This window comes from Colletotrichum destructivum, chromosome 5 (assembly GCF_034447905.1).
Source record: "Colletotrichum destructivum chromosome 5, complete sequence".
Lineage (NCBI taxonomy): Eukaryota > Fungi > Ascomycota > Sordariomycetes > Glomerellales > Glomerellaceae > Colletotrichum > Colletotrichum destructivum.
In genome coordinates, this window is record NC_085900.1 from 2022748 (window position 1) to 2036590 (window position 13843).

Here is a 13843-nt window from a genome sequence, read left to right on the forward strand (position 1 = left end):
GCAACGAGCTGGATGCAGTTTTCAAGGGGTGCCGCCGCCTGAGGCAGCATCTGCTGAGATTGTCTTGCGGCTGCTTCAAGGAAGGACCCTATTTCCCAGGGACTGCTTTGCTTGCGTCCTCTGTCGCATCTGAAATGCACATGCACACCCAAACTCTTCCGAAGAAGGAGAACGAGCACAAACTACTCTGCGGTCGAGCGAGTGCCTCTCTTCCGCGCGCCTCGTGACAGTCAGACTCGAGAGCGACGTGATTCGATCGGTCGGTCGTGTCGGAGATGAGAGCGAAAAGGCGGGCTGATGGCAAATAAGTAAGCTCTTCTTCAGGCGGATGATCTCCCTATATGCCTGGCCCCAACATCATCTTTCTTATCGTCCTATTAGTTGGATGCGGATGAAAGCAAACGGGCCGTTGATTCTCGTAACTAGGGTTGGCAGTGGTGGTGGTGGTGGCGAGACCGACCCCTATGCACGAACACGGTGTAAGACCACTGGGAATCGCCCACCTCTGTATAGAGCCCTCTGTACAGATTACAACTATTTACCTACCTACCTACCTTGAGCACTCACCGCCATGTGGCCCGGGGAACATCCGCTCGAGCACGACGGCAGTCCGCATCTGCTGGACGACCTTCGAAGGGCACCAACCATGGGTTGAACCAGATATGTTGGAGTTCCGGCTAGCAGACCAGTACTGGTGCAGCGTCCGGCCGAGAGGCGAACAGCCCAACTGTAGAGTTCAAACGGTGTTTCCAAGAGGGAGGACCCATTCCCTCGTGGGTGGTGGCGGTGGGTGGGCGAGACCATCTGGCCCTTGGGACCTGGGTGCTTGGGGCGCGCCCCCTTGGGCCGGCTTGAAGTGGTCCCCATGGCGTAATTAGCTCTTATTAGTTGCTTTGGGGGCCTGGGTTAGCGAGGTGTTAGAGTCTGGCTGCGTTACACGCCTTGCGGAGGTTGAGGGTGGTTTTGGCTCCTCTTTTTAGCTCCTTACTCCTGACTTGGTACTGAACCCACCTTAGGTACCTGCTCAGGTGGGTAAATAGGTACCTGCGTACCTGCTATGTAGGCAGGTACCAAGTTGAAGGCCGTACGACGGGTACATCGACCTTGACCCATTTTAGCGTAGTCCCATCTGTACCTGCGTCGGGGGGATTTCTGGCTGCAGGCTGAGGGGTGCGGTGCGGACTGTAGTTTCAAGTTGGCCAATCAGAGACCCGAACTGCAGTTGCTAACTTGCTTCACAGCACATCCGACTGAGGCATGTATCGGCGCAACCCCCTCCCAAATTGGACGGGACATTGGATCCAGCAGCCCGAGGGGGAACGCTGAGGACGATAGTCTTCATCTGTTCCTTACTAGCCGCGCTCTTTCGCGCTCTCTCTTGTCAGGAAGTACAGAGACGGATAGTACATAACCAGGTACTGGGCAAGATAGGCAAGTAGGCTGGCCTTACGTTTGAAGGGCCCTGCGTTACGGCTGCAAACGCTCTCTCTCATCTTTTCTACTCCTCCCTTCTCTCACTATTCTTCCTTGCGAATACATACTTAGTTGCCATCCATCACCACCTTGCATATGCCATGCGCCAGCGAACCTGACGAGAAAAGCAACAAACGGCCGTTGGCGCAATTGGCAAATCTCGAATTGCATTGCACTGCGTGCGGCACTGACCTCACTCTGGCCCCCGTCCCCTCTCACCTCTCACCCTCCTCCACTGGCATAATTACATTCACTCGTCGCTGCATCCATCCCGGCCTACGGATACCACTTCCAAGGACAACCGCTCCCGCTTTGCTCTCACCCTCGCCCTCTTTTGCAACCAACACATCATTGCCCTTCTTTCCCCAAAGCCGACGACGACAACGACCCGACCGGCCCGGGCCTATTCCTATCTTTCACTTAATTGCACCTTTCCCCCTCGTCGACGCCTCTCTTTCCATCCCTCCTCGACCTCGACTGAGGTACGGATAGCCCAACCCTCCTACTTACACTTGCGCGCACATACGCACGCGCGGGCCACGGACACTCGACCATCCCCACGCGGCCACGCCTCGTCATCCGATCTGTCTCATCACCCACCGCCCCGACTGTAAACTATCGTTGCGTTCGACCATCCATCCGACGTTTCTCCTGTTGCTGCTTGAGCCGAAGCATCTGCTTTCTTTCGACTGCGCCTGCTGCACGAGAATAGCAATCGTGCATCTACACTAGCCCACAGCCATCATCCGCTGGGTACTGCCTTGGTAAGTGCATATAACAGCGACCAGATCGCGCCCGCCTCATCACTCCCCTTCTTCCTGCCTCCTTTTGACTGCCAATCTGCCCCTCCTTCGTACCCCTTGCAGACGGCAGATATCCTGCATCAACGACGTCTGCCGTCCTTCGCAGTCAACCGGGACAAGCAGAAGGAGCTCGGGAGACAGCCGTGTCCATCAGGATTGGTTTCGACTTCAGAGCCACCCTGCTACGCACTGGTTCCTGCTCCGTCTGTTTCCCCTCTTGCGTAGGTAGTCTGACCTAACAATTGGCTCCCTCCCCCCTCTCCCAAACTCCCGCTCGCTGCCTTTACCCTGTCCCATTTTGCAGGCGCTGCCCAGCCAGGGAATCACCCGCTGTGACTCGCTGCACCCGCCGCGACAACGCCCTGCTGTTGGCTGAGAGTGCATTTGGGCGGCTGGCAACTGCCTCGGGTCGCCTTAATCGTTGCTTGGAAGCTGACCTCAATCTATCAGACACTCTTTTTCCGTCATCGTCTCGTGCAACCCATCACTCCCCCCCTTTTCACTCTTTCCCGGGGAACTACCAAACCCCCCTTCTGCCTACCACTTGCAATCACGAACACGAGCGAGAAAGCCAGGCAAGAACAAGCCCACTACTATCCAGACAATATCAATTGCCAAGTCGCTACTCTTTCGGCTTCGCGATCCTCACCAGCGATCCACTCGATACTTGACGCCCTTTCGCTAAGCGCTTCACGCTCGCCGTTTGCACGCAACGCACGCGGGGAGCCCCAACAGTAACCAAACAATAGGCGCAACTGTGGTAGTGTGGTCGCACATGCTATTCGCCCACTCCGTTTGCGGCTTCCGACTCCGAAACATTCAGTTTATGCCTAGGACCCCAGATAATGAGCCAGGCCCGTCGCTCTAGCTTCGGTATGCTTCTCAGACGCTCCAAGTCCGGCGACTTGGGAAAGGGTGGTAAGAAGGCCCAAGCCCAACGCGAACAGCAGGAACGCGAGGTCGAACGTCAGCGCCAAGCTGCCGTCTCCAAGAACCCTCCCAAGCTCCCCGAGTTCTACAAGGTCAATGACCAGCTCTCCAACTCCATCCCCTCCGACCTTCGCGCCGAGGAAGCCTCCATCATGTCCGACCACACCATAGGCACCGCCTATTCCACTCGCCCTTCCATGGAGCCCGGCCGCAGTGGTGTGGGCTTCGTCCCTCCCATTCCTCCCATCCCCGCCAATGCCTATGATCCCTATGCTCGCACAGAGAGCATGACGCACCGCGGTCGGTACAGCTACGCTAGCAGCGCCATCAGCACGGTGAACAGCCCTAGAAGGGTTCGGAGAAGAAAGGATCCCACTCCATTCAAGTGAGTCCCCCTTCCGAGACAAGGCCCCGCGTATCCCGTCCCGTCACCGAAGCTTACTAACTCCTCACTAAGCATCCTCGTCATTGGTACCCGTGGCGCTGGCAAGACTTCCTTTCTCGAATTCCTCAAGACCGCCCTGGCACTCCCGCCGAAAAAGCGATCCCGCCGAACCGAGGCAGAGGAAGACAGCAGCCCCCGGCCGCCTCCTTCTGGCAACTTCATCCCCCACTATCTTGAGACCGAGATTGACAGCGAGCGAGTCGGCCTTACAATCTGGGATTCGGAAGGCCTGGAGAAGAACGTTGTCGATCTCCAGCTTAGGGAGATGTCGGCCTTCCTGGAAAGCAAGTTTGAGGAGACTTTCACCGAGGAGATGAAGGTGATTCGATCGCCTGGTGTACAGGATACCCACATCCACGCCGTCTTCATGGTTCTCGACCCCGCCCGCCTCGACCGCAACCTCGCGTCGGTGAGGAGCGGTGTGTCGAATGGTCACAATGGCAAGTACGCGCCTCCCGCTCGCATCCAGGGTGGTTTAGATGAGGATCTGGACCTCCAAGTCCTTCGTACTCTGCAGGGCAAGACGACGGTCATTCCGGTCATCTCCAAATCCGATACAATCACGACCAAGCACATGAACGTCCTCAAGAAGACTGTTTGGGAAACCATCAAGAAGTCGGGCTTGGACCCTCTCGAGGCTCTAGGCGTCGACGAGGATGACGACTCCACCAAAATCGAGGAGGAAGATGAGATCGCATCGGAATATGAGCAGGCCGTCTCTCATGATGAGGACGACTTCCCTTTTCAAGACCGTGAGCGTGCACCCTCTTCTCCAGGCTCAAAACGACTTTCCAGCTCGTCCATCCGCCAACACAAGGCGAATCAAGGGGCAAAGGCCGAGGAGATACCGTTCCTTCCTCTCTCCGTCATCAGCCCGGATCTGTACGAACCCGAGGTTTTGGGACGGCAATTTCCCTGGGGCTTTGCCGACCCCTACAACAAGGAGCACTGCGACTTCACCAGACTCAAGGACGCCGTCTTCAGCGAGTGGAGAGCCGAACTCCGTGAGGCCAGTAGGGAGCAGTGGTACGAGGGTTGGCGCACGTCGCGACTTAAGAACAACCCGAATGCCCGTCGACGATAGGCTGCTTCCAAACCAACCCGCAAGGTCCCCTCTTATGGACCACTGATACCCTTTCTCTTCTAAAACATACCGGTATTCCCAAGACCGGCTTTCAAACATGTTTTCTCCACTTCTTGTTTTTGAGATTTGAGAGCACCACGCAGCATACCCCTATTGTCCCGTTTTTCCTATGTCACATATTCTTACGAACTTCTATGGTTGGAAGGCATCCCAAAAACAGGGCGAAACGACAGCATCTTCAGGCCGAACTCGCATGACGAAAACCCTTTTGATATCCTCGGACGCTACCTTGCGATGGCAATCCCGGTTTGGCAATGTGGCATGGTATGGCATACCAGCATGTCCGACTCCTCATTATCGAGAGAGCTGGGGAGTATGACAATTGCCAAGACTTCTGTTGCAAGAGAGGGATGCAAGACCTGTTTTATGGTACATTTGCGCACTGGAAAAGCGCCACACTCGCTCCCTCACCGGCGGGGGTGACGATTCATTCTACCAGGCCCAATCTTTTTCTATTCTGCTTCAATAACGACATTCGAGACCCCCGGGGACGAAGGAGCAGACTGAGGTTTGCAGGGGGTTGTAATCAGTCAACAATCGGTTGGAGAGCAGCAGGTTGGTGGAGAAAGCCCTGTCGTTCGGTTGGAAGGATGGGCTTGAGAGATACAGAGACACGAGTTGAGGTCAGTCACGGTGACCAACCAGGAGACGCCGGTCGACATCTGTAGTACAGCCTTGATAGGGACCGGATTTTCAATTCACCATTTCGATTTGTCTTCTTCGTCGAGGAAGGTCTCGCGGTTGGACCTGGAGAGAAAGGACTGTAACTTGCCAATGTTATTTTGTGATTGCAACAGATGACCAAGCCCTCTCTGCGTGGTCGGCCTACTAATAATGCTGCCATTGCAAATGAACGCAATTTTCGCCCCACAAACGCCTCGGAGCCAAGTGAAGCGAAGCTCAAACAACGCATCTTGCCTGCCCCCTTATCCATGTAGCAATACAATAACAACAATCTTGCTCGAAGCCTCTTTTCGCTTCTGGCGTTATCACCTGCTGGTACCGCGAGCTGTCCCGTATTCCCTACGGGAAAGGCCAAGAAATAAAGCAAAAGCATCGGTGGCCATCAATGATGAAGCATCCTTTAGGTGCCATGCTCCTCTTCGCCGAGGGGCACGTACTCGGTATGCAACGGGTTGCCGTCCGCGTCGACGTCGGCCTCCGTGCGATCCGGATTCTTACCGCGACTGATGAGGGCCTGCCGCTCCTTCTTACCGAGAGCGATGCCGTCAAAGCCGGGGTAGAGGGGTAGGTCGGCTCTACAAAACACGTCAGGACGACTGTAGTCGGGTCTCGTTGGAAGAAGGTTCAAGGATGAGGAGGGTAGGTCAAGGTAGATGGGGGAAGGGGGAGCCACGGGCGGCGGAGAAGGCAAAGGGCACACGACGTACTTTAGCAAGTCAACCTTGAGGTTTCGCGCCTTGTCCCGGATGGCCTGCTGGTCGCGTGGGTGGTCAAAGACACAATCTTCCAGTACTTCGGGCCCCGGGTCGGAACCGCGGTGCTCGTGGAACTGGCGTTTGGCGATGAGCGCCCAGAGGCAATTGTGGTACTCAATGAGGCGAATAAGGCGGCGAGTGTCGTTGTCGGACCAGGGAACGCGTTGCTGCGGGCCGCGGGAGGCGGCGCGGCGGTTCATTTCACTGAGCTCGCGGAAGGATGGGCCGCTGCTGTTTGTGCTGCTCGGCAGGGAGCTACGCGAGGAAGAGGAGGAGGAGGGAAGGGGGGCGGAGCCGCTGGGTGGGATGGAGTCTGCCTGACGAGGGGACGAGGATGATGGGGGTGGCGGCGGTGGAGGCGTTGCGGTGGACGATAGACGAACGCGCTTCCGGGGGCGAGAAGGGGGGGGCGGCATATCACGACGGTCGCGGTCGAGTTGAGCCCTGCGTCGTGGGTCGGGTTTGCGGTCGTCGTACTCGAAACCATCGTCGGTATCTTGGGACTGGGACTGGGGTTGCGTGCGTTTGGCGCCGTTGACGGGGGTGAAGCCAGAGCGGACGACGGGGGCGGCGGGAACATGATCGCTGCTGGAACCGACCTCGGCGGAAGAAGGCTGGATGCTGTTGCGGGTGATTGCGGTACTGGGAAGGTCAGCGAGGATGCCCTCGATGTCCGTGGACGCGAGAGAGGGCTCGCGGCGGCGTTGTTCTTGGTCTTCCTCGTAGTCGTCGAGGCCGCCGTTGACGGTTGGTTCGCGAGTGGTGCCCCGTCGAGGGTTAGTCGAGGCTGGGGATGCGCGGGGCGCTTGTGAGAGTTGTTTCTGCCGGGAAAGCATTGCTAATAGGTGCACATTGGGTCGTGAGAGCATGTCGTCATGTCTGGGAGCGCATTAGCATTTCGAGGTGCCAGGGCTACGGGGGAGAGAAGACGACGTACACGTCCTTTCGGACTATGTCCTGTGCCGCCATGGACGAGGCCAGAGAGTCTGGCGGTGAAGACTCCCTTGGTAACGGCGGCGAATCCCTTAAGCCCTCTTCGATCTCGTCAATGATCTTGCCGCACCAGGCGGATATCTTGGTGGTGAAATCGTCCGCAGCTTTAGGATCCCCTTGAGACCCATCGAGCGGTCTTTCGAGAGGGAAGTTGCCATCCAGAGCCCGAACGGCCTCGGCAACGCTCTTTTCACGGATGAGGTTGAGAATCGCCCGCGCCCTCTCGCCAAAATGTTCCGCCTTGCGACCCTTGATACCCTTGAAGGGTCCATTCTGCAGAGCTTCCACCGCATTGGCTGACGCCTCGGCGGCGCAGAAGATGTTGGATGCCACGTCGACCGGGCTCTGCCGCTCGTCTTCCAGATTGTTCAGGTTAATAATCAACCTGTGTGTCCGGATATCCAGCGCGAGATCGATGTCCTCCTCGGCGACAACCTCATGCCAGTCATCGCTGGGACAGAATGGCGCCGGGAAATCCTCGTCCAGACGCTCAAATAACCTGAAGAAATGGCCATCCTGGCGATCCGCGACCGCCTCAGACAATGCTTCCAGCAGGGCAGTCGCGTTCGCCCCAACAGTGACGGCTCGGGCCTTGATCTCGCACTGCTCGCTGATGTGCCGGACGGTCTGGGGCATGTCGATGAACAGCTCGTCTTGTTTCGCGAAGAACACCCTGGTACCAAACCAATTGCGGCGGAGGACATCGAGCAGCCTGTGCCAGGACATTTTGCTTGGTTTGGGGTTCCGGAGCAGCCTCGCGAGCCCCTCGGAGTTGTGCCAGAGGGAATCGAGGGCATTCTCCTTAAGCTCGGCCTCCTCTCTATCCTCCCTCTCGTCGACTTCCTGTTCGGACGGGTCGTCGACGCCATCGTCCTCAATGCCCGGTAAACGCACCTGGCCTATAACTCGGTCAGTGCTGTGCCCGTAAGTTTCCAGGCCATAAAGCTGCATCTCACCTTCGTGTGTGGCTCGCGCTGATAGCGACAGGTCTGGTGGTTGGGCTATGCCTAAGACAGCATGAGTTTCTTTGTTGTGAGAATGAAAAAGGAGGAAGAGCAAACGGACTCGAAAGCCGCGTGTATCCAGGGGTCATAAATCTCTGAGTCCCCGCAGCGCTCTGCGATCCCATCTCTGTCGCATTGTCAGCGAACCAACCATCTACTACTTCGTCTCACAGCACATATATCGAGAAGCGCGACGGAGAGTAACCCACCACTTTCGCTCGGCGGCGGACTCATGCTGCCCTTAAACACGTGTCGTGCATTGAAGCGTGCTGGTGGCTCGTTCCTGACCACTTCTTCGCCATCATCATCTTCTTCATTTTCCTCCTCGGCGTCCATCTCTTCTTCTGTGACGCTCGAAGGTATGACCTTCTCCTTGCCCCTGCTCCGTACCAGCCGGGATGTTGCACCTGCGATGGTGGCCAGGGCGGCGCGTTCCGTGGTCGTTGTGGCAGGGTCTACGCGACGTCGCGTCAACCTCGCCGAACGAGCGTCGTCAACGACAATCTGGTCCGGGGCACCTCGGCCCGCTCTCGTTTGCACCATGTCTGTGCTTACAGCCTGGTCGGTCAAGAATCGCAGCAGGACGCGTCACCGGCGCAAGGTGGTAAGCAGATGTAAAGGTAAACAAGTTCTAACCCTAACCCTGGTGAGCATGCAGGTTAGGGTAGGTACCTAGGTACCTGAGTCGAGGCCATTGAGATGGATGCCTGAGGCAGGCTTCGCTTTACTGTAGTACCGTCGTCAACATGAGAGGGGTTTTAGGTTCAGACAATCAAGGTTGGCTCTCAACTCTGGAAACCCCTCTGTGGAGACGAATGAAAGAGATGCGATAGGGTAACTATACTGTTCGATTGAAATCGATGGTTTGTAGTCAAAGAGAGCAAGCTGCCTGGGCTTCGGTTGCCATGCCTGCCGTAGCTAGGTGGGCAACTGACGGACTGCGGTCGGTGTCTTTGGCGGGGGGTGGGCAGGTTTAATCCGCTTCTTTACACGTGGCTGTGAGGCAAGGAAGAGAGGAGGCGTTTGTTGCGGTACTGTCAGAGTTTATCATCGCCGTCAACGCACAGCCCAGATCTTTCTACCGGCATCAGGTTCTTCACTTCAATCGACTGTGCTTTGAGGAGACAGCACAGAACGGCATGGGCCGTCATGTTGCCTCTTTAGGCGGACAGCCCCAACGGCAGTGGCCGATCGTGTAAGCACATATGCTGTCTTCTCGACGGCACTGGATCTTGGCCGTACGACGACAGGTTACAAAAGAGCTGTGGAGTCAAGCCGAGTTTGTCCCTGACAGGAGCCAATGCGTGTGTTGACGACTATAAATGTATATATCCACCATCTCTGCTCTCTTCTCTGGAGACAAGACCAAATAAACACCTTTGGATGGAACACTGCATATTGTATCCCGGAGAATACTGCTATCGCAACCCACTCGTCAAGAGTTCACTACTGTTTCTTTTCCGTCTTTTTGGTAGAAACATCTGGGCCAAAAAGCCCTAGAAGGTAGGCTGTCCTTGTCAGACAGAGGAAAGCCTAGGACGGTTAGAAAGACAGCTCATGAAAGGATGAATGGGTGGTGGGTGGGTGGTCGCACTGTTACTCCTACATTGCCCCAGGTCAGGGCATTCCAATGTGCAACGTCGAGGAAGCGACCGAGGCCCAGAACATTATAACAGACGTAAATGTGGCCAATGTCCGCTATCCAAAGAGCTACTAGGTAGCCGCGTACGACCTTGATCTCGCTCGTGAAATTCAGCACCGCAAGCCCAACCATGGCCATGAGCAGGTAGATATTGCCGAGCTGGAGGGCCACGAGACGATCGTTGTCCGACACCGGCAAGGGCGGGACGGTGGAGCTGGCGCTCCCCACGATCTGCTCGGATATGAACCAAGCCGGGTTGATCACGGCGCCCAGGAAACCGCCGACGCTTGCGATGTTTAGTTCAAGTTCAGTCACGCCGGGTGAGGAAACAGGTAAGAAGAACGGGATACACGTACAGCGAGATGGGCTCGAAGACGGTAAAGACCAGCCGAGGGAAGGCCGGAAGAGCAGATGCCATGACGAGAACGGGAAAAGTATGGGAAAAGAATAAGAAAAGCACGACCGACGGATGTGATCCTGTATCACAAGCTGTTGCGGACAGACGGAGAAGGTATGAATGGGTGGAGGGTCCCCGCGGCCGCGGCCGTCAAGTGGTCCAGAAGGATTGGGTGGACAAGCAAGGATCTAGAGGAGGCGACCGAATGGTGGAGGGACGAGTTGCAACGCAATTGATGTGAACGAGTACCTTCGGTTATCTCGCTGTGAGCTAATGGATGCTTGGTGGCGTGCAGTGTACAGGTATTGTAATGCGGTCGTTGAGCGCTCGGAGAAAAGGAAGGGGGGGGGACGACTCGCGAGCTTGCAGACGCATGTCAATTCGAGCGGCGCGTGCCTTCGGCACTTTGGCAAACCTTGCTTGCCCTGAGATGGTTGAATTGAGGTTAATAACGCGTGCAGCGTGCCCCAATTCAGGCTCAGGAGAAAAGGAGGGGAGTATCTTTGGGGTGAACCCAAGGTGGGACGAGAGACGTGCACGGTGAGCCATCCAGTCGTCTGCCAAAGTCAACTTGGCCTGTGTGCCTACCTCCCTGTCTTGCTTTCCCCCCCTTGGGCTGATTAGGCAGCCACCGCCCCCTTCCTCAATGTCTGTTGGTTGAGGCTTTGCGGAGCTGCCATCTGGTTCAGGAGCTCGCTCTTTGCCTTCGAGGGCAGCTGAAGCCGCGGTCAGCGAGTTATCTTGGAGCTCTCAAGTGAGGCTGCTCGGCTGCTCTCCGGTCTTGAAACATCGACCAACGATAACTCTCCATGTATTTAAGTTACTTGGCGCACTTAACGTTACCGCTGGGCCATAGCAGCAAGTACTACCGTTCCAACCGCGCTAGTCTCATTTGCCGCTCTTCACGTGGAGACATCTTCACGTGGAACTCCCGTCGTGGACGAATCCCTCTGGGAGGAGCCCTGCAGCTTGCTATTCGGCGTGGGAGTCTTTTGTTGAAGCCCGTATGTCTGCCAGACTGGGCCCTGAAATGGCTGCATGTCATTTGCTAGCTCTTGTACCCTTGGCCTCCACCTTTCCGTCACTCACTGCGAATGCCTCTGCTACCTGATTGAAGTATAGACTTGATTCTTCTTGAGCCCTACTCCTCTTCCTCCTTCACCTACTCCTCACCACTCAGTCTTCCCACGTCGTACTTCCACTATCGACGCCACTGCCAGTGCCTCTCCTTCCTCCCCCCGCCTCTTTTCGTTTCTTTTCTCCCCTTCATCAGTATTGTTTCCTACCTCCAATTTCGAACCAAATGCCCACTCCGACCCCTTTCGCCCACGATGGCCTACATCGAGCCACGCCTCATCCACCTGCTGAACGATGCGAACACGCCGCAGCTCGCTCACGCTGATCTCCCGCCTCTTCGCCTGGCCTTCTCCCGCCCCTCCGAGCGACCTTTTCCCCTCGAGCCTGACACGAGCCATCGCGAAGACCAGTCCAACGGGCCGTCCCTCGCCACCAGCCATGGGGCCCTACCACCCAATGCTGGAGCTGTCGATGACGGCTTCTCGGTACGGGAATCGAGAAAGGATGATGATTTCGCGTTGGATAGGGTAGCGGTTAACGGCTCTACCACGACGCACTTACAGCTACGCCTACTCCTTGGCGAAGATCGAGACGCGACAGACTCCTCCTTCTCTCTAAGCAAAATTCTAGACGAGGTGCCCGACAACAGCAAGGATGATACGGCCACGAAGAAGAGACACCGCACCATCACTGCCAAGGACGATTTCGTACAACTTCCACAGCCGGTCAAGAAACAAAAACCAATTCAGCCACAGGTCATGCCGGCTATGCCGCCCATCATCAATGGCTTACACGAGCCCCCCCCCGATGCTGCTCTCTTCCCGCCAATTGCCTCCAACGACTTTAACGAACCCGAGAGTAACCAACTGAAGCCGATACGAGACTTCGCTCCTGCGCCTGAAGAGAAAGAGACAGAGAGACTCGCTGAGACCGAGTCGACGTCGGCAAAGAATGCAAAAGCCAATGGTGGCAAAACCAGAAAGAAGGCCATGAAACCGAGGAGGAAGTGGTCCGAGGCCGAGACGAATCACTTGCTTCTTGGGGTGAATCGCCACGGCGTCGGCAAATGGACCGACATCCTTGCGGATCCCGACTTCAACTTCAACGATCGCACTGCAGGCGACCTCAAGGATCGATTCCGTACCTGCTGTCCTAATGAGCTGCGCAGGAGCAACAGTGACCCCAAGATTGCGTCTTCCGCGGTGCCGCCAACGACCTCGACCGAGGCGAAGACGAAGGCGAAGACTGGGCTCTTGTCCGAAAACATACTTATTGCCCAGGAAGAGCCCATCTTGGGGGACCAACAGCAGATGACGCAAGCCGACTTGGACGCGTTCCCCAAGATGAAGAAGAGTCGGGCCCATCGGAAGAAGCTGGAAGACTTGGCCGAGCTGGGCATCCACGGACCGTTCAAAAAGTCACACAGGCGTGAACGGCGGCCTTTCACAGACCAAGATGATAAACAGATACTCGAAGGACTAGACAAATACGGGCCCGCCTGGACCAAGATTCAGAGAGACCCACGCTTCAGTCTCTCGGGACGGCAACCAACAGATCTCAGGGACAGGGTACGGAACAAATACCCTAGTGTGTACGCAAAGATTGAAAAAGGCTTGTTTCAACCCCAAGATGGAAGAGGAAGTGATACACTCGAGCCCACGGTCAGTATGAGCATCGCCAACAATTTCCAGCCGAACAGGCCGCCCCCAATGGAGGCAACGTTGAACCGGAGCAATTCTAAGGAGGATTTGCCCAGATGGCCACTATCTGTCATTGACAATGGGGAATTGGCCGTTGTCCCTCAGGCCTTTGACTTTGGCGAAACGACAACAGCCGCGTTTATGGGCAGCGCGGGTGAGATGGACATCTCTCGTCTGTTGTTGGACGACTCGCAGGTTGGAAGCTCGGCGCGATATGCGCCTGATCAGACATCTGACTCGATGTCGCCCTGATTGATTTGTTGTTGGGAATCGGGCGTCGAGAAAGGCTGTTGTGGAGTCAGCTGTGCGATGACTCTCGACATATTTTCGATGACCAGAGATTTCCTCACAGACGCGATATTAACGCATGTTTTGCACATATACACCAGGTGTTTGCCTGGAACTTGGAAATGCTGGGGTTTTTTCATGGAACTTTTAGAATCAAAAAGCGTCGCGGGTTGTTTTCTTGCGTGGCGTACATGGGGGTGAGGACGGGGCGCTTTGCTGCCTCGAAGTTCGTTTCTGGACATTGAACCAAACTAGTATCTCCGTAATTTCGTCACGGAGACCAGGCGCGTAATCGGATACCTCGGATCGAAGACGTGGAAAAGGAATTAGGGAGGTTAGACGGCGAACTACAGTCGCTTCTTCTGCACAAGATCGTGAGCCCCCCCGCGGCACCACTGCTCCGAAACCAAGAACCTGCTGTTCGAGTATAAGGTCAAGAAAGCCATTGTGAATTGAAGTGTCCGTACCAATCGCCTGATGGTTACAGCCTTGACCTGTGTCTGTGCCT

The 13843-nt window shown here is 56.1% G+C and overlaps 4 protein-coding genes across 4 annotated transcripts; 2 read left to right on the top strand and 2 right to left on the bottom strand.

Moving 5' to 3' along the window:
- Positions 1-1518: 1518 nt before the first annotated feature.
- On the top strand, positions 1519-5280 carry CDEST_08195 (Putative P-loop containing nucleoside triphosphate hydrolase). The gene is made up of 3 exons (XM_062924354.1): positions 1519-2237; positions 2727-3591; positions 3664-5280. The coding sequence occupies exons 2-3, from the start codon at positions 3122-3124 to the stop codon at positions 4733-4735; spliced, it is 1542 nt and encodes a 513-aa protein (XP_062780405.1). The 5' UTR covers positions 1519-2237; positions 2727-3121; the 3' UTR covers positions 4736-5280.
- Position 5281: 1 nt separating this feature from the next.
- Positions 5282-8837, bottom strand: CDEST_08196 (uncharacterized protein). The gene is made up of 6 exons (XM_062924355.1): positions 8441-8837; positions 8293-8358; positions 8184-8234; positions 7172-8126; positions 6187-7113; positions 5282-6054 (listed from the first exon to the last, which is right to left on the bottom strand). Exons 1-6 carry the CDS (start codon positions 8772-8774, stop codon positions 5880-5882), a joined length of 2508 nt encoding a protein of 835 aa, XP_062780406.1. The 5' UTR covers positions 8775-8837; the 3' UTR covers positions 5282-5879.
- Positions 8838-9018: 181 nt separating this feature from the next.
- On the bottom strand, positions 9019-10917 carry CDEST_08197 (uncharacterized protein). The gene is made up of 3 exons (XM_062924356.1): positions 10230-10917; positions 9826-10159; positions 9019-9764 (listed from the first exon to the last, which is right to left on the bottom strand). The coding sequence occupies exons 1-3, from the start codon at positions 10289-10291 to the stop codon at positions 9678-9680; spliced, it is 483 nt and encodes a 160-aa protein (XP_062780407.1). The 5' UTR covers positions 10292-10917; the 3' UTR covers positions 9019-9677.
- Positions 10918-11387: 470 nt separating this feature from the next.
- Positions 11388-13802, top strand: CDEST_08198 (Putative SANT/Myb domain, Homeobox-like domain superfamily protein). Its single transcript, XM_062924357.1, has one exon. The coding sequence runs from the start codon at positions 11602-11604 to the stop codon at positions 13297-13299; it is 1698 nt and encodes a 565-aa protein (XP_062780408.1). The 5' UTR covers positions 11388-11601; the 3' UTR covers positions 13300-13802.
- Positions 13803-13843: the final 41 nt, after the last annotated feature.

Coding starts and splice junctions, on each gene's coding strand:
- CDEST_08197 (XM_062924356.1), bottom strand. CDS start 10,291: ATGGCATCTGCTCTTCCGGCCTTCCCTCGGCTGGTCTTTACCGTCTTC. Junction 10,160..10,229: donor GTCTTCGAGCCCATCTCGCT/GTACGTGTATCC, acceptor AAACATCGCAAG/CGTCGGCGGTTTCCTGGGCG. Junction 9,765..9,825: donor GGGGCAATGTAGGAGTAACA/GTGCGACCACCC, acceptor TAACCGTCCTAG/GCTTTCCTCTGTCTGACAAG.
- CDEST_08198 (XM_062924357.1), top strand. CDS start 11,602: ATGGCCTACATCGAGCCACGCCTCATCCACCTGCTGAACGATGCGAAC.
- CDEST_08195 (XM_062924354.1), top strand. CDS start 3,122: ATGAGCCAGGCCCGTCGCTCTAGCTTCGGTATGCTTCTCAGACGCTCC. Junction 3,592..3,663: donor AAGGATCCCACTCCATTCAA/GTGAGTCCCCCT, acceptor CTCCTCACTAAG/CATCCTCGTCATTGGTACCC.
- CDEST_08196 (XM_062924355.1), bottom strand. CDS start 8,774: ATGGTGCAAACGAGAGCGGGCCGAGGTGCCCCGGACCAGATTGTCGTT. Junction 8,127..8,183: donor AGCGCGAGCCACACACGAAG/GTGAGATGCAGC, acceptor ACCGAGTTATAG/GCCAGGTGCGTTTACCGGGC. Junction 7,114..7,171: donor GACATAGTCCGAAAGGACGT/GTACGTCGTCTT, acceptor ATGCGCTCCCAG/ACATGACGACATGCTCTCAC.